General features: G+C 36.3%; 1 protein-coding gene across 2 annotated transcripts; it reads right to left on the bottom strand.

Moving 5' to 3' along the window:
* Positions 1 to 5841: 5841 nt before the first annotated feature.
* On the bottom strand, positions 5842 to 10643 carry LOC149178303 (KH domain-containing protein At4g18375-like). 2 transcript variants are annotated; one of them, XM_089420319.1, is made up of 9 exons: positions 10450 to 10643; positions 8784 to 9451; positions 8140 to 8652; positions 7779 to 8027; positions 7354 to 7638; positions 7032 to 7093; positions 6741 to 6858; positions 6453 to 6650; positions 5842 to 6263 (listed from the first exon to the last, which is right to left on the bottom strand). In XM_089420319.1, exons 2-8 carry the CDS (start codon positions 9423 to 9425, stop codon positions 6480 to 6482), a joined length of 2040 nt encoding a protein of 679 aa, XP_089276445.1. In that variant the 5' UTR covers positions 9426 to 9451; positions 10450 to 10643; the 3' UTR covers positions 5842 to 6263; positions 6453 to 6479. The 2 variants fall into 2 exon arrangements, with proteins under 2 accessions (XP_089276445.1, XP_089276446.1); XM_089420320.1 differs by having other exon boundaries at positions 6457 to 6650.
* Positions 10644 to 20618: the final 9975 nt, after the last annotated feature.

Here is a 20618-nt window from a genome sequence, read left to right as displayed (position 1 = left end):
ATATATTGGTCCCTTATATTAGTGTTCTCACCTACTAGACCAATCTCCTTCTCAGAGGCACATATAAGATATTAATTCAACAAATCAACAGCATCTTGAGCCTGCATTAAAAATTCCTCTAGAGTGTCGTGTACGTAGTACCAACCCAAGTAGTAAATATTTGGAGCATATGCCTAATATGGGGTCTATACCAATCAAGATGTTGGGTACATTTCCAAACCCCCCTATAGATTATCAAAAAGCCAATGTTTAGTCTTCAAGAAACCATTCTAATTGTGAGAACAACTCCAGATTGAACAATTTCCTTCCGTAACAATCCATTATCGACAACGAGCACATGTATTTCACTTTGATAAAGTCCTACTATATGCCACAACCATTAATAGCCCTCCAAAAGCTTTTCGTTAATAGTGCCCATCCAAAAACTTGTCTTTTAAACCCCATCCATCGAAGACTTTCACGCTATAATCACATCCAATCATATTAGATGTATTTTTTTCTTCCATTTGCCCTAAACCACAAGAAATTAGCAATTATGGACTTTATTTTCTGAATAATTTTGTAAAGGATCAAGAAAGATGCATCCAATAAACAAATGATTATGAGTATAAATAGAACAAACAATGTGTGTCATTTTTCTCTATTTCTATTGTAACACTAGCTTCATTTTGCTAAATATAAATTTCTCTACATGTCTTCTTTGACATGCATATTATATTCTAAAGCATAGTCCCCTAATACTCTCTAGAATGACTTGTCATTGATTACAACCCATCATCAAAGCATGAACTTTTGAACTTTTTATAGAAATCGACCATTTTGAAACTTCAAAATATTCTCCAAATTGTTTGTTGCTATTACTCGTAGATTTTCTTCTAAACTCTTATTAAAGTGGAATCTCCTCCATCAATAGACATTATTTAATTCCTCAAATGGTCAAGTACACTTGTAGATTCCCTTCCAAACTCTCGTTAATTGAAGAAATAAAATCTCCATTGAGGATAAAATTCATATCATCACATTTTCCTCAATTATTGTCTCCAAGCTAAAACAAATGTAAGATAAATTTTATATATAAACATAAGATAAACATAACTTCTCATGGATTTGGATGGTATGTCTAGATGAATCGACAATTCAACCAAGGATGTGACACAAGGCTAATTCCAACAATTACGCATATGACACGTGGGTTAGGTGACATTTGAAACATCGACGTCACAATGAGTATCTTAACAATACACTCTATCACCAACTAATCTACACCCTTGAGGGCAACAAAATGTTGATACTAATGTGTTGTCTTGTATATCCACATTCTAGCAAGATTTAAAAAAATCATCATTCTTATTAAATGTTACTTTTGAAGGAAATATCCATTCTAGTGATTGTATTCAAAGTTTTGATGAGCTTCAGTTGTGTACGCATTTAAGATGTATTATCTATTCATTGTGTTGATTAGCTCATGTTGAATGCAATCACATTACTTGTAAAAAAAATAGACAAATATCTAAAACCACCTAGATCCATGTTAACTCTGAACTAACATGCACATTAGAGCAACACTTGTACCTTCATAAAAAACCTTAATTTAGAGCTTGTTAACACCTTATCTTAAGTTTATAATGGTTCAAATATCAAGAAATGCCAATATGAGTGCTCCTCAAGGGATTCCATTTATTATTCACTCATTTGGCAATGTTCGTGACCCAATCATCAATGCCTAATCCCTTCTAACATGAATTTAGCAATGTTCCACCAAGTTTGTGGAAAGGAACACGAGAGTGAAGATACACACAAAGGGTGAGTATATAAGCAACCATGAAAAACATTGGTGAATCTCACTAGTCTCTAATATGCAAACTATATAAAATGCTTATTGATGTATTTGGCCAATCTTTTTTTTGAAAAAATCATCGAAAATTAGCCCACTTGCGAATATTTGCCCCTAAAATTTTCCATGTAAGCAACCCCATATTTAAGGTAATTTTGGGGAGGGGGTCCATGATAGTCAAAAATTAAAAAAAAAAAATCCCAACAATATGTCTAACTAAATTAGTAAATAATAAACCTTAATAACTATGAAATGTACATCTAAATATGATGATCAAGTGTCTCAAGCCCTCGATCAACAATAAATCACAAGAAATTGCAAATGGAAAATGTTATGATCACAAGAAGAAAATCTTGGGTGACAAAATAAAATGTCGAGTTGCAAATAATTAATAATGACAAATGTATGAGAGATGTGAATAATTAATAATGACAAATGTATGAGAGATGTGAATAATTATGTTTTAATTTTAATTTATCCTTTAGTTTTAATTTTGTATTTCATTTTTTTAATTATGTTAAAAATTGTAATTTTTTTATATTTATAATCTTTCTTAGTGAAAAAAATAATTAGGGGTCATTCTAATTTTTATGTTTTCAAATTATTCTTAGCAAAAAAAATTGGCGATTCATTTAATTTTTATGTTTTTAAAAATTGGCGATACATTTAATTTTTATGTTTTTAATTGTTATTAGCCGAAAAAATTGGGGTCATTTTCATCACCAAAAAATGGTCCCCCGAGGTTTCCCCAAGTTCCATGTGATGATAGAATGATGATTCCAAATGAAGGACGTATTTTCATTAGAGACTATCATTTTATACCAATCCTCATGAGCGATGGACCAATTAAAGAAGTCTCTTTTCCAAATGCCTTTGGAGACTAACATCACCATTTACGTGAACATCCACTCCTTGGGCTAGGATATTGAAAATGTACCCTGAATCCCCCGCCAAACATTACTTTCGAATATGATGAACTACAAATTATGACTTTAGATAGCACTTGTCTTATCAATAGTTCTTATGGGATTACTAATTGCTATGCGATAACAATTCTTATGGCACTTTTTATGGGCCTACTAGTTTCTCCACTTCCATGGAGTGGTCTTCAAACCTTTTGAGTGATAATCATTAGCCTAAATACCTTGGAACAACATTCCATACTTGGAAATGTCTTTCCATTCTTCTCAACCAATCACACCTTCACCCATACAAAATATATATTTGGACCACACATCCGTATCCTTCAAAATATTCTACACCTTCACCCACAAAATATATTGGACCGCATCCGTATCCTTATCCCAATACAAAACATTCTAGACCGCATCCATATCCTTACTCCAATACAAAACATTATAGACCATATCCATATCCTTACACCAATACAAAATATATTAGACCGCATATTAAAAAAATAGTTAGAGGCCTTGTTTACTTTTGTACTTGTCTCATGGATACAAGGCCTCTAACTATTTTTTTTGGTGCCTTATGGTACTTTCTAAATTCCATATGAACACACCTTATGCACTTTTGCATCCAAACCTTTGTCATGCCTCTTAAACCTGTGGATCACTACTATGAAGCATAATACCAAATATAATTAAATCAACGAGGTAATTTTTTCATACAATCCATATATGGAGAATACTTCGATATTCAAACAAGCATGAGGTGATAATGCCATAATGTCCACGAAAGTACAATCATAATGCCATGTTGTAAGCCTAATCACAAGTACAGTCATAATGCCATGTTGTATACCTAATCACAATACCTTGTTATCTCTAATCATAACAACGAGTACAATGGCTACTTCGAATAATAACCACAAACAATTATCTATATTGGTTGATTTACAATGGCCCCCACATATCAGTTATCCTATACATCTATTATCTTTCTCAATAAAACCAGCCAAACTTCGAGATATTATTCATAGAGTTATCTTGCCTTATTTATATACATTAGAGGGTGTGAAAGTGTCTCACATGTCACTTTATGTTTTGTTATTAATGGTTTATGAAAGTTTCATAGCATTTAATATTGAGGGATGCAATAAATGGCATTGGGAGCTTCTGCAATCTGTTTTTGCCCAAATTGAATTCCCTGGACATTTTTTAGCCTGGGAAGTTGGTATGGTGCTTTGTTTTAAAAGGTTGTTCTTGTCATCCTCTTATTTATGGCTTTATTACATCTAAATGATGAACAGAAACCCGCTTGAAACAAGTGTACAACCCATCTTCTTCGGTGCCATCAGACCACAAGGACCCCTGTATTAACAAGGACTTGAAGTAATTAATGAATTATTGTCTACTTTGCCACATCTTCATAGCTCGGTACTCTCTACAACGCTGGTACTCTCTTTGACATGAATTATTGTCTACTTCCCAGAGGAATAATGTTTTGTAATTACTCAGAATTGCTGGCATGCAATTATTAAGATAGCAGGAGTATTCGTAAAGATCGATTTGATTGAAATGGTAGTTTTGAGATGAAATTTAAATCTGCAATTAACATTAAGAACTCTTACAAGTAGCAATGTGACCATGTAGACAAATACATTGAAAGCAACTCAATACATTACCATCATCGAGATTTCGTCATGCATGTGGGGCTGTTAATAAATAATAACAGTCCTTTGTTTATATATTTAACATTCAGACCACAGTCATAAACCTACCATACATTTCACAGTAATAAGAACTACCAATTCCACCGATTTAATTCCAGATGACTAAAAATGAAAATTACAAAGAATAAACTGTGGGGATTTTTTTATTAAAAATCATGTGTTCATATACAATAATCAGACAATACACACATAATAAGGAAACTGGAACAACATTGGATTTCATTCGATTTCAAAAATTACTAACAAAAAAATATGAACTAAAACACAACAGCATTTACTAGAATCAAAAGATATAGCTGATTTTTTTGCATAAGTAAAGACCACTTAAAAAACCAGTAACTCGGGCGTTGGAAGTGTTATTACTTATATTTAGACAACATGATATTTGAAATATATCAAATTATTTAGCAGTAACATGCAATCAGTCAAATAACAAAACGGCATACCTGATGAGCTGAGCTCTGCAGTCAATATTAATATCTTTTTCAAAATATCTCAGTAGTTACGCTGCAATGACATTTTCTGAACCTTCATACCTGCTTATAAGGAAATGTCTACTAACCTAATAGCAAAGAAGATCAAAGATTTAGACTACAAAGACATTGGTACCTTAAAATTTAAAGCCACAACATAGAAGCACACCCAGTAATAATTGACAGCTTACAACATTGGCTTGTATTTTTCATTAATTAGAATTAAACAGTAAAATGTAACAGTTATGGAAAATAATTTAAAATTGCTTATGTCGTCATTCAAAATATTCAGGACAACTAGCAGTTCATCCCAATTAGCTTTAGAAAATACAAATTAATCATATTAGAAAATACTGCTCAATGCAATCTTTTGCCAGACTATATATATTCTATTCTGAAGCAAGGTAAACGAATATTATAAACACAAATGGACATAGTCAAACTAAATAATTTTGGAAAACTCGTATTGAGCACAAGTGGCATTCTGTGAAAACGTTCAGAATAAAACGTAACAAAGAAAACTACAGAAAGAAATAAACTAACAGGAATAGACTCTAGGCAAATTAGAGACCATCAGGGTACTGAAAACAAACAATGGAAATCCCGGAATGTAGCTACAGTAGACACATGTTAGAGGCCTTAAAACTACAAACTAGAAGATAAGCTTACTTAACTCAATGATGAACAAATTAATTACCAAAATTGCATCGCTAATGGCACAAAAGCTGAAGACTCGCTACTTATTCATACCAAAACAGTTAAATATCAGTAACGACCACAGACTACACAGAAATGTACTACTACAAAATGGATTCCAACATAGCCTACGTGATAATCAAAACCTTCAGGAACCTTCAGGATACAAAATACAGAAGGCACACATATTTATAATAATCCTATTGAAAAACCTTCACTACTCGTACCATTTTAGTGAGTATACTCAAGATCTTTAAAAAAATGATACAATAATCCAAAATGATTTTTGGTCTGGGATCCGGCTCCAAAATCCTAAGGAGAAGGAATTGGCCATAATATACGACAACACAAAATCCACTTTTGATCATTCAGTCTTGAAACTTCCAATACTTCAATGCTGAATCTGGGCCTTACAGTACATGGTTCATAAACTCGAAAAACTACTGGCAGTTAAAGGAAAGAACACTCAAGGGAACAAAATTTCCTTGAGAAGCTAGTCCAACTAAATTAATACTTCCAAAGCATGGGCAATAGGCTTTCCACGGCTCTGCTCATCAGATCTTCAGTTTTGGGCTGAGGCTTCAGCATGGGATGATAGACTGGCTCCAGGCATCATACATCGTGGCTGTTTGGTGTTAAAGAGACAATGGCCACAGGGTAAAACGAAGGAGCATCAGAAAATTGGAATACTAGCGCTGTAGGTTATGACAATTTATCCTGATCTACATGCTTGAAAAGATTAAAAGATGTAATTTATATATTGCATTCTATTTAATAAAGCAGAGATGCTGAAATAATAGTAAGAGAATGGCACCTGCCAGTCATCAAAACTAGTCCCGTGCTAATAACCCCGGCCTGCACTGCGTGTGGGCTGGCTTTGACCACCAGTTGCAATAAATGCTTGAAGCAAGCTCTTTGCTGCGTGTGTCTGTTCTGGTGTCCCAGATATTTCAATAACACGATCCGAGGAACCAGACTCAGAATCATGCAACTTTACTTTTGCTCCAGATATCTGACAAAAATATAGTTTGTTAGAATAAACTTGCAAGCTAATCATAATGGAACAAGGTTTCAAAAAAGCTACCAATTCGACAAACTGCACCTCTCGAATGTTTTGAATGTTACTTCCTCTCTTCCCAAGGACTGACCCAACTGCGTTTTTTGGTATAGTAACCTCGACAGTCGTTGTGGATACATTTTTCGGAAACCCTCCAGAATACCTGTGTATCAAAAACTTATCATTTTTGGGTAAATTTAACATTTTTGGGTACAAGCTAGAACTAGGCACAATATGTGGGCAAAATAATGAAAAATTGTGCCATAATACAAATATTATTGTTTGATAACAATTACACAAGATAAAAAAAATAACAAGGCCTAGAGAAACAAATACCCGCTATCAGTTGTACGACTTGATGTATATCCTTGAATGGGATCATACCCACTCCCTCCACTCTTAAATATTTACACAGAAAATTAGGCAGCAGCACAAATTTACTCAGGTGAGTCCAGCATTTTAGAAAAGTTTAATAATAGCAATAATAGAAGAAAAAATAATAACAAAATAAATCAAATCAAATCAAATAATGCTAACCATCATAGAAAATATCTGCATATTATGAGGAAGATATTTAAATAAATAAATAACATCTGTATAGGATTATTTACTATTTCAGATTATCAAAGTGCTTGTCTCCCCCAAATAGCTATAATACCTGATATGTTCCAAAACTGCTATATCCCCCAGTTGATGATCTGCCACCAGTTCCTTGGAACCCAAGACCAGATGAAGGATACATTCTTCCAGGGGATAACATATCTTGTCTTGCTGAATAATGGGATGAAATTGGAGCCCCATCAGCCTTTGAAAGGCTGGATTTGGATGAGAGAGCGGGGGGGCCACCTTTACCAGCACCATCTCCATCTTGAAGAACCTTTGCTCGCAGCCTCGAAGCAATTTGTATAAGAGCATCTCTGGCATAATTGGCTTCCCCAGCAATCTTTAAAAATGTTCAAAATTTCAGCAGATAATACTTCCGAGAAGCTTCCCAAAAAAAGCTTTCAAGAAATGACAAAAACACATTGAGAAATCAATACAACGCATCATTATTTCAAAACAAGGCATAAAAAAACACCCAACCTGGACTAGTTCATCATTCTGTGAAGCACACTTCGGTAAATTTTCCTTGGACAATATACGAATGTCAGCCCGACTTGTTTTCCGCATCTCAGATATGATGCTACCTGCTTTGCCAATAAGACAACCAATCTGATTTGATGGAACCAGGAGTCGTGTTGTGATATGACCTTCATTTTCAGACCTAGCAGTTGTTCTGCCTTGCAGTTGTAGTAGAGCCTCAATAGTAGGCGAGACTTGGTCATCAGCAAACTGCAATAAAGAGTTATAATGGAGATCAGCTATCTGACAAGACATCATGCCAATGAACATAATGTCAATCTGAACACCAAAAGGCTGTTGGATAAACCAATTGACTACTCACCTCTGAAGCCGACACTACAATTTCTGTTTCTTCTGAATCAGATACTGTTTCTGCTATCTTAATGCGTGATCCTGATTCTTGTCTTATCTGATTAATAGTACTGCCACTCTTACCAATTACACCACCAACCCTATCATTGGGAGACAAGATTCTGATAGTGACCTCCTTTCCCGGACCTCCATCCTTGCGGGAAGGCCCACCCAAATTGGGAAGAACGGGAAAGCCAGATGAGTTCATATGCCATGCAGAAGCTGCTTCATTACCATATCCTCCAAGCCATGGCATGGGTGGGCCAATGCCAACAATAGGTGCACCCACATTTTGGTGAGACCACATTGGATTTCCTTGGGGCATAAGATTTACAGAAGAAAATGCAGGACCACCAGATCCATAAGGATTGTTGCCAAAATGAGAACCGCTGTTATATGAAAGGCGTTGTTTTGCTGGATTTTCGTGCAAACGAGCAGAAATCTCATACAAGGCCTTTTTTACCACCGTTGGATCTCCAGATATCTATAATAATCAGAGTCCATGTCTTCATTTAAATACAATGAAATAAAGTGAAACTTAACAGGAAAACAAATAATTGATTAGAAAACTCCAACATAATCTCAAGTTAGACCCATTAAGCTTAAAACACTTACCTGAACAAGTTCGTCAGTATCCATCGCACAGGGAGGTAGCTGTTCCTTGGACATTATACGAATTTGTGCACTAGTGTCACTCCTCATTTTCTCAATTATCTTTCCACCCTTTCCAAGTAAGCACCCAATTTGGTTTGTTGGCACAAGAAGGCGAGCAGTTACATTCCGACTCTTATCATCCTCTTCATAATCCGAACCAGCAACACCCTCTCCATCGACAATTCTTGCATGTACTTTAAAAAGTGCGTCCTGTGCAGGACACAGAGGCTCCCTATCAATGTCATCCTTAGCTGCATTGTCAGCCTCCTCATCACTATTCTTCTCTTCATCATGCTCCTTTCGCTGATCCTTTGGAGAGCTGAATATAATAATAACCCTCTCTTCCACACCAGGGATAGAATCTGCAATTTTGATCTTGGCATGGGTTTCTTGCCTCAAGGATTTTATAATACTACCACCTTTCCCAATCACACTGCCTATCTTGTTACCAGGACAAAGAATACGATAAACAGTGTCATTATCACCAGGCATTGCGGAACCCCGTTCAAAGTCAGAATGTCGCCTTTTACTCCTTTCATTGCCTTCCCCAGCATCAATGTGCGAGTAGGAACGCTTTCCGGATGAATATTTCTCTCCGTCCATTGCCAAAAATCTAGTTAAGATCAAAACTGCAATCAAAGCGAGTACAATATATTACTATCTGTTTCGGATCAATAAGCGAGTACAATAAATAGAAACCTGAAAATGCTCTCCTTCGCCCACAAATTGTACATATAAGACCTCAAAAAAAAACTTGTAATCACAACAAATATTTTTCATGACCCACAGACACTGTATAACTGTTAATAAATAAAACCCCTGACGATTTGAACCCCGGACAAGCTTGGGCTCTGTTTTGAGCTTTAAAACTTGTGCAACTACAGAACAATCATTTGCATAAAAATGAAAACTATGGAAACAGTTCTTCGAAGCCTGAATAGTATCAAAAACCTAGAGTGTGTCGGAAGCATACATATTTAAGCCAATCAGTATTTAGCTACAGAAATCTGAATATTTTAGCAGGAAAGCGGATTGCCCATTTTTATACCCCTAAACCCTGGTTCCTTTAAATCCAAATACTGGTATTATTTTTGGAATCATAACATATTTAAGCCAATCGATATTTAGCTACAGAAGTCTACATATTTTACCAATAAACCCAATTGCCTATTATTATACCTAATTGCTAGATGCTTTGAATCCAAATATTCTTATTGCTTTTGGAAGCATGGAAAATTAAGAAAAGCAATATTTAGCTACAGAAGTCTGGATATTTACCAATAAAACCAACTGCCTTTTATTATTAGTAAAGGCAGACATGGTCGGACAAACTACTTGAAAATTCAACGGCCTGAGCCTGCCATTTTCAGTTAGGAAGATGAAACTCTTATGCTCAGTGATTTTTCAGTGACTTTTCATTTGGCTTTGGCCAAAAACCCTAAATAAACATTTTTGGCGAACAAATACCCAAATAAACGCAACAGACATTCGCAATGGTTCCCCTAATTTACATTTGTGGATTTAACCACCAAAACTATTGGATATTCACAGTCGGCGACATGCATATCAAAGGAAGAGTTATTTCTCATTATAGCCTTTTGAAAGCAGGACCCATGGCGATTCTTACCTCGACTTGAAAGGAGATAACGGGCTTTTGCAGCAAATGCAGATGAAACTCGCAGCTCGTTCCGCGTGGGGGTTAAACAGAACAGCTTCCACTAAATGATAAACCCTAGCCGATTCGACAACTCTTAAATAGGCCCAACCTGTGTTGCGTTTGTTTATTTTCAATTTCGAGCGATTAGGGTTTAGCTTAACCCCACTTCACTTTTATATAGATGATGCCACCGCTTTTATCATACGGACTCTCGAACGCGACTCTTGGCCGATCAGCTACTATAAACCGCACTTAACCCCAGTTACCCTTAGAACGACTCGAGTTAAAATTTTATTTACTTTAAAATGATTGAGGGATGGAACGATCTCATACAATTTCTAACAACATAAGGATCATGGCACGAAATGGCCCCCCCCCTTACGGCCTAGGGTTAAAATGATCGAGAGATAGAACAATCTCATACAATTTCTAACAACGTAAGAATCGTGGCTCGAAATGGCCCCCTCCCCTTGTGGTTAGGGTTAATGCCCCTCCCCTTGGATCTAAGATTACTTCGCCCTTCAACCGAGGGTTTAGGGTTAATGTGGTCTCTTCATTGACACGCAAACAAGGGTGAGGGGTAGAGTCCATGTCACTCATAATGGTGAGGGGTAGAGTCCATGTCACTCATAACCTTTACATCATTTAGCATGTTAAATTTATGTTATATCATTCATTTGTGTTTATAAATTATTTTTCAGTTTGCATCTTAAAATCAGATTAAATGTTCACCATCTTGTTCATGAGGTGACCATCTTGTCCATGAGATTTTGGATAGATGGTGATCGGGTGGGTTGTGAAGGCACTCCTAGATGTTAAGTCACAAGTTCAATCCTTCGCTCTATTTGGGTGTTATTCTTGGACATGACAATGATGTAACCTCACCAATGTTGAACTTACAATAATAATAAAAATGTTCACCAGCTTTTTTTTATTGCAAAAAGACATTATAATTAGATTGGTGTGGTATATGTAAGCCTTGTCTATTTTTAATGGTTTTGTTATATTGATAAACATGTCTAATACTCTTAGAGGGATGATAGGGCCATCATTACATTCTCTCTCTAGGTTGTAAAGTTTATAAAGTGTTGTTGTACTCCATCTACGAGTAGGAAAGGCCATTTAGGTCCTTATTCTTCCTTGTAATTCCATTTGGGGAAACCTCATTAAATATTCACTAAACAATCACAACCTCTCTTGTTTTGGTTGGGATACTCCCTCCTTCTAGAGGGGAATTTCAAAACTATATTTACATATTGAAGAGGTTGAGTTCCTTTATGTAGGTCACAAAGTTAGAAGGCCTTTTAATGTTCGATCCACTAACAAGAGTAGGGCAAAACTCTAGGTCCTTACACCTCCTCGAGCTTCCATGTGAGAGAATTTCACTGAACATTCACTTGGACTATTGCAACCCCTTTGTTCCCCCTTCCTCGCAGAGATATTTTTGGTGATTGCATTTATTTCTTAGATTTATATAAATCTCTCTCTCTCTCTCTCCCTCCTTGGAATGGATCGTTGTCCACCTGCTACTAAAATGTTTCTCCCAAGCTTGAACATCAATACAACTCGCCTAAGAGCACACATGGGATTCTCGATGCTTTTATCACACTAAGGGTCATGCTCAACTCTCTCAAGCAAAACATATGGTTTTGTGAAGGTTTTTCTAAAGGCACCTCTCCTAGTTTTACTTTTAGCAAATGCTTGTGGAGATTTTATGAAGGTTTTATTTGTGGTGCACCTAAAACAATTAAATGTGCCAATGTGTGTATGTTTTTACATGTTTGTGGGGAATTTGTTTGGGGGGTGGGGGTGTTGGATTGCTTTACAATGTTCGCTAAACTTATAATTACCCTAAGGAGCTTATATAAATACATATTGATGTTACTAAATATAAGTTGCATCATGGGAGGGTTAAATTAAAAATTATGCACACACACCCACCAAACTATGCACAAATTTTACAAACACGTGTTATTTAAAAAACAAAAATAGCCAGCCCACAAGGCTTTGGATTGACGGTGAATGGGTGCACTGTTAAGGCACTCCTTGCGATAGGTCACTGGTTCAAATCCCCCGTGGGTGCTTACCTACAAAAACAAAAACAAAAATAGTCCACTCTACACACTATCCTATCACTATGTTAATGCATTTATATTGAAAGGACTTTCTTTCTTTCCTTTTCATTTTCTCTTTTATTTTATTTTATTTTCTTTTTCTTTTGTATTTTTTTTTCGAACTAGGTTTAGCCTAGGTGGGGGCCAACCCCAATGTTGGATAAAATAACGATTTTCCCACCAGTGGGAAGCTATCACTAGAATCCTGTGAAGCGTGGTCGACTTGGACGCCCCTTGGTATAGTTTAATTCCCCCAAAGGTGGTTCCCACCCCTAACCCCTCCCCATGAGATTTGAACCTTATGACCTAATGGGGACTAAACTCCACACAAACCAATAAAAGAATTATGAGACCAAGCTCAATTTTTGTAAAAGAGATTAATTTAAAATGTTGCTCCATGATTTGCACTAAACCCACAAGTGCCCTAGTGTGTAATAAAAGAATTACCAATTGTGCTCATTTTTGGTAAAATGGAGTATTCTAAATTGTGCGCCACCCAAAACATAAAAACCACGTGTGTTAAGATACAAGGTGCATTATGGTAGGATTAAATTCAAGTAAAAATACCACACAAATTTATCATTTTTACTATTCACCATGCTTCTAATAGCTTTAAGCACCAGTGCTCTTTTCCCCACTACAAGCACCGCATTATACCCTACTTTTGAATTGTAGGATTTTGTCAACAATCTTCATCCACAATGGATTTCATTTCATTTATAGATTTTCGAAACCCTACCAAATCCAATTTGTGATTTCCCACAAGAACCATGCCTCCATGATGGAAAGAAGACTTGGGAATTTCACTATTGTAGCTTAACTTACATTTTTGTGGTTTTACATTTCCACTTTAACTAGTAAATTCCTTTTTTCATGTGTTCTAAATAGATTAAAAAATATATAATAACAAAAAAATAAAAATCATTGGTGTAACATGCGATTTTTTCTCACATTGATGTGTGGTGAGTTTATAGCGCACACTACTAACAATGTTCACAAACATAATAAGCAAATTGTGTTTTTGAAAATCAACACATGTATTTATTATGTTAAATGATGTTATGGACCATTGTTTGCAAGGCAACCCATCCACATTCTCACGTCATTTAATGTGAATCGCATGTGCCTTGCTATGGTTGTGTGTGTGTGGAATAGACGATCTCATGTGTTTTGTACATGCTAACACATCAAATGAAGTGCTCTGGTGTTGTGCATTTTAATGCACCTAATGATGCATTATTGGATGACTTGGTACAATGTACACAATGCTACTTGATTATGTGGATGCATTGACTTGGAATATTATATATGCCCTCCATTCATGATGTGTTGTTGTGGCTCCATATTGTCTTTGTTTGATGTTGTTGGTTCTCCCATGTGCATCAACATTAATGATGTAGCATCCCCAACACTTAACCCCTTTGACATTGTAATTTTAATTAATTATGTTATTGATGCTTGTATGGGCATGTAAATGTAAATGGGAAAAGGACCTAAAATAATTGTAATTATAACACTCTAACCAAAAGCTTATAATCTGACCAATAACATGTAATTCCATTAAGGGAAGAAACCCGAGGAATATCACCTATGAAAGACAAGGAAACGACAGAGAATAAGCATAATCCAGGAGACAAAAATAGAGATGAAGGGAGACAAGAGTAGGCTCTTATGTGAACCAGAAGGAAACCTTGTGCATGATTCTTGTTCGCCTAATTTTTATGAGCGAGGTCAGGGATTTAGTCTTAACCTAAGCTAGAGGGTTGAATGGATTGTTGAGAATTGTCTGTGTTATGCACAAAGACACTAGAAACAAGTGTTAATGGGCTCTTGACTGTGTGAAGGGCTCCTTTCAAGCTAAGTAGGCCTAGAATAACAATTTGCTGAGAAAAGTGTTGAAATCAGTGCACCTAAGCACCCAAGAGAGGCACTAAGGAACTCTTGGCTAAGTGAAAGGCTCTCATTGTGTTATGTAGGCTCCATTGTGACCACATTGGGAATGAGATCAAACCTTGACTCTTTAAGCTAAAAGATTCTACACTGACCTCTAAGTGGATGAAGGAGAGTGACCTTCATCCTTACACCACCAATAACCTAGGAAATGTTGCTTCTAGGGTGCTTGTTGTGTATAGCAGTCGAGAAAACACCCATAGCACCTAGGCAGAACTCTAGGCTTGGTGTGATTTGAAGGGAACTCATGAATTATTTTGATGAAGGAGAATGGCCTTCATGACTTCCCCTTGCAATGTTTAGTATAACTTCCCTAATGGCTTCTTGGTCTGGCTCGAGGGTGCCTAGTTGTGAGAAATATTGCAGTGCAACTGGTGGAGTGGAATGTAACTCACCCTTCATCAGTTGCAAACAATATAGGATCTTGATCAAATAAGTACCATCTTGGACTTCATCTCTATAATGTAAACCATGATAACGAGAAAGAAATGGTCATTGCTTAAATGTATTATGTTTATGTACTTGTCTGCTTAATGGGCAATATGGTCTAGGTGATGTCTATTTATGATGTGAAGTAGTAGATCTGACTGAAAGGATTATATAATACTCATATGCTCCATAATCAATTTTCAATGTACTTGTGTGTTATGCCTTTCATGTTATGGGTAGGAAGTAAATGGCACATTAAGCATGGGACTTAATGACTTCTAGTCCTAGTCATGGCTAGTATCCATAGTCTATTAATAGATAAATTGGAGAAACTCTAGGCCAACTAAAGTAATCTGAGGGTCTTGTGAATAATGTGGATGGCATAGGTATGAACAAAAGCCTTGATTTCAAAAGGGGAGACTTAAGGGAAATAGTCTTGAATAATGAGAAATCTTTCGGTAAAAATCACATCATAAGTGTTTTGTCAACGTGTTTTGAACCATCTAGTGTGGTTCATCTAGTCTTCTCAAAACATTTGATAAAGAGTTCACTAAAGAACTCTAGAGTTGTTGGAGGCTAGTTAAAGGTTTAAAACATACATGAAGTACATTATTTGTACTGTTGAGTAGATGTAAGGTTGTCTCGGTTTGAGCGAAGAGGTCCAAGGATCTCATAAGAGGCACATTAAGTGCAATGGCCTCTTTGGCCTTGTCTGATAAGTTGATTGGTTAATATGCTAAGAAAAGCCCTCTACAAATATGCCTTGCTAATGGAAATTTGAGGGTTGACTCCTTGTTTCAGGCCAAAAATAAATTTGGAGTTTGGAGACCCAAGCCTTGATCTATAGTCATATGGTTGATAAGGGGGTTGTGACACAGAGTTAGCAAATAAGGGGCTTCTTGGGTTATGGGGAGATCATAGGTTAAAATTTTGGCCATCAATGATCGAGGAATGAAATGGAGTCTATAGAGTTGTTATTTGATACAAACAAAACCCGATAAAGTGGTGAGATAACAGAAGTTCGGAACCATTGAAGGACAACTACATATTGAGTGATGGAATGTATATTGGCAAGAAGCATAAAGCTAACACAAGTTAGAGAATTCAAGGATTGGAAGGCATCGGCCTTAGCCCTTAGTCATGTGGGCCGATAAGAGCTACGACCAAGAGCTAATCGAAAGGGGGCTTATCAAATATTGGAACACTTGAAGAATGAAAAAACACGCGTTGGAAAAACTCTGGTATGGCATGCTCTTGTATGGAGAACAATCACTTGATGATAAATTTCCTATTCACCAAGATTGTTAACTAGTGGTACCAGACACCAGAAGAATGATGTTGTGATCATGTCACAAAGGATGACTTGGTGATGTCACTTTTAAGACACGTGTCACTCATATTCAACATTTTTGGCATGTCAACTATCTAAATATAAATGACACATGTCAGTAATTTCCACATGTTAGAAAACACACCAATATATTTCATGTGTAAAAAATGACTAGTGTCAAAGAATGAGGTGACATGTTGAGTTGTCATACAAGCATATCGGGATACCAACATATCAAGATATAGGCACATTGGCATAACGGTGTATTGGTGTTATCGACATAACTTCCCTTTGAGGTATATCGGGATATTGGAACATCATAGAGTTGGAAATGCACTTTTTATCGAAATTATGGTATGGAGTGGCTCTAGTATGATGGATTATCAACATATATGGACCAGCACAGAAGTTACACGTGGCCAAGAGGCTACCACGTGTCAACCAAGTGGCTTGTACGAATGCTAGTGTGACCCTTAGGAGGTAGATCTTCAAATGGGCATAAAAAAATTATGATTGGAGCTCGAAAAGAGATGAAATTTATATTGTTGAAAAGATCTCGATGAGCAGAAGGCAATGGTGACATTAGAAATGTGATTTGAGGTGACAAAAGAAAAAGGAAATTTTATAACCCCATCTTCACAATAAAACTTAAAGGTTAGGTTTAGATATGTTGCATCCTTAATCAAGGCTTAAGGGGCTAGGTGCGTTACATATGACTAGAGGCCCTTATTACATGGTGTCCCAATGCTGACATTCAAGTAATATGCACCATGTGTTGTTATTCCAATGGTTTTTATTTTATTATGCACATCAATGTGTTTATGGATGACTCAACACACTAGTAAATGATACTACCACACGTCATTGGCATACTACATCAAGGGGCCAAGGAAGGGATGCGTCTCACTCTCACAATGCATAAACATTATTTAGAAAGCATGGCTTGATGGTGTTGTGTTCTACAAGTACAGCACTAGTGGTGCAACTTATGATAGCACCAATAGTAGTGCATTGTAAAACACATGTGCACCATATAAAATACATTGTAACACATAAGTGCATTGTAGACTGTACAGTAATCAAAAGAGTAGCATTTGTGTGTTTTTACTAATTTTTAATGCACCAAAATTATAATTCAACATTGATTATTATTTTAATTGGTAATTTAATGCATATTGTATCTTTTATTTTTATATTTTTATAAAGAGGTCAAACAAATGAATTAGGGATGGTTACAACAATAACAAGTCAGTGCATATAATGTTGTGTGTGTTTGGGATGCCCAAGAAAGGGATTTGTTTCATTATGCAAATACTAATATGACTTTCCTCTTTTTGAGGGATGTTGGCATCCTTGAGATTTATTAGGAGGTTAAACCCTCAAAGGGAACAATAAGTTACTATGCTAGTTGATCCAACACGAGATCACAACTAATAAACACCCAGAGTTGGTTTCAATATGTGGTACCAACCCATAAAGGAGGATATTTATGTCATCATTAGTCTATCTAAGATGGGATGGGAATTTTCCACATTTCCTTTATGTGTCACCTAGTGATACAAGGGAAAGCCAATTAACATACATCTAGAGATATGTTAATCTAGAGATTATTGACCCCAATGCGTTTAAGGTTATTGGGGGACTACTACGTTTGCATTATTTTGGAGTTGAGGAGGTTAGGTCCTTATAAATTTCATCACTACATTATCACCATGTACTATTGATAGGAAACACACCAATTGCCCTATGGTGCATTATGCAAATAGTCTTGATCAGCAAGCCAAATTGATAAGGTGGTTTGCCATTGTACCACGACATATTTATATTGTTTTGATAGATGTCACAACGTGTTAGATGGGAGACAACTATTCCCCTTTTCTTTAGAGTTATATTATTTATCTTTTGAAAGTTTTCAACAAGTCAATTATCACTTCATCACCATGCTCCTAGGCAGACGACTGGCATGCAAATGCACATCTGGGGCTAGATGTTGCCCAAGAGGGGTAAATTAGAGTTCCCATGCAAGGTTGTGGGTGTGAATGTCATAAGTATCTCATGTAGTGGGGACAATCCCATTTTTAACCTTCTACATCATATATATGCAAGGATATCCTGACAGGGGTGTTTAAACCTCCTACTTAGCATAATGAAGCCACCATAATGAGGGGTAATATTATCATGATGTTTTGATGAGTCAAGCAACATGCTTTTTTTCATGTGTTAATGCGCATGTTATTAATTATAAAATATTATCTAAATTGTATAATTCTTGTCTAATATTTTATAGATACTAGCTAGTATGGTAGTGAGGGATCTAATACTTGGTGTGATGTGGAGATGGCTAGGGCTAGTGAGCTAACTCAAAAGTGGAGACTTGGCATGTGATAGATTTGACTAGATATTAATATTGTCATCAGGTCACTTATCAATTATGTACTTTGACAATAAGCTATACAATTCAACTAGTTTAACTTAGAATGGTGGCACAAGTCATGGGTATATGAGGATCTTTACAAGCTTTCCTCGATATATGACATGACGTTATCATTTTCTTACATTATTGGTATCCTGCACTTACACCACCACCTACTCCTAGCACTCCACTAACCATTCCACCTACCAATCCACTTAAAAATGGCAACAAGAAATTCCAATTTAATTTGTCCTTGAATTAAATTGTGAATTAAAATCGAAATTCTATTCTCATAGCAACTTGTAATAGTTAATTAAGTTAAATTGACTTAATTGACTTAGGAAATTCGAGTTGGAAATCTATTTGGCACATAAATATTCGAGTTGGAAATCTATTTGGCATGTAAGTGTGATCCCTAAATTTTAGGGGTCGAGATTGAGTTCATTGGAGTTGTAATGAGATAACTCAATCCAACTGAGTTATAGTCAGTTAAACTAGTTCTAACTGTTGGAGGAACTAGTAGAGGCCTAGTAGTGAGTTAGTGCACCAGTGAATCCTCAGTGCCACACCAACTAACTAAATATTCACTCATATATAACTCATTCATATCAGTTCAAAGGAAGACCCAGTTGAGATTAGAGTGCAAGGATATTGTACTATCAGTTGTATAATTTTTTGAGTTGTATAGATGGTGCCTGCAATCAATTGAGGACCTAAGTTTGGATTGCGCAGTTATGGAAGAAGGATTTCCAAATTAAATATGGGCTAATTCCCCTAGGAATTGTGCAAGGAAATAGGGGCTTGGCAGGCAGCAGATTTGGCTAAGTGTTGGCTAGAGCGGGCTTGTGAGGCAAAGAGTTAGATCATACTTGTGCAAGAATTGTTCTAGTGAGAACAAGCATTGTATTTTCTTCTCAGGTCTTCTAGTTAATGCAATATAGATAGTCGAGGTTTTGAGCAGTTTCTTTCCCCAAAGAAATATTGTGTTATATGCGATTGATATTCGTCCTCTTTCTTCTTATTGTTTTCATTGAACATTTTTTGTTTCCACTAAGAAGAGTAGAGTAGATTATTGTCTTATGTTTTAGTATATCACATGAGTTGTTGAATCTACAAAAAAATCTACGTGGTATCGGAGCTGAAGACAACATAAAAGAGCAAATTTCGAGCTTGTTGTGTAGGTGAAATTCGAATTTGCAGTTCATACTTCAGAGTTGGCAATATGGCTTTCTACAGTTTGAGACTTGAGTATGCCTTGGAAGGCAGCTCAAATTACATGGCCTGGAAGGACAGGATGGAAGCAGTGCTAGAAGACAATGGCCTCAAGGAATTCATTGATCTAGATATTCCTAAGCCTCCAGCATCAGATGTTAAAGATTTGGCTGAATGGAGAAAGTGTGTGGCAAAGGTGAGGCAGATTATCCTTGAGGGAGTTTGAGACCACATTGTCTCGAGTCTCCATGGCAAGGAAGCTCCATATGCTATGTGGAAGGCATTAACAAACCTATTTTAGAATAGCAATGATCATATGAAGTTGGCACTGAAGGACAAGATGAGAAAGATCAATATGGAGAAGGGCGACTTAATTCTAGAATACTTGACCAAGTTCTCTCATTGTTGTGATGAGCTTGGAAGTGTTGGGATTACTGTTTTCAAGGATGATATGGTGAGCCTAGATCTTCTAAGACTTCCCAAGAGTTGGCACAGTTATCAGGATTCTGTTAATGGGAGGGAGAAGCTATCAAAATGGGAACGACTGTGGTCAGATTTGGTACATGAAGAGATTCGGAGGAACACCAATGACAAATCCTCATCAAAGACTGATGATGAGGAAAATTGTGCCTTAGCAAGTAAGGCAAAGAAAGGGAAGGGGAAGGTGTCCCATTCCAAATCGGATTATTGT

The sequence above is a fragment of the Pinus tabuliformis genome, chromosome 4_1 (genome assembly GCF_031772625.1).
Source record: "Pinus tabuliformis cultivar Carrire ecotype Pingquan chromosome 4_1, CPIR1, whole genome shotgun sequence".
Taxonomy (NCBI): Eukaryota; Viridiplantae; Streptophyta; class Pinopsida; order Pinales; family Pinaceae; genus Pinus; species Pinus tabuliformis.
The sequence above is the reverse complement of the archived record's forward strand: the minus strand, read 5'-3'. Positions and strand labels throughout refer to the sequence as shown.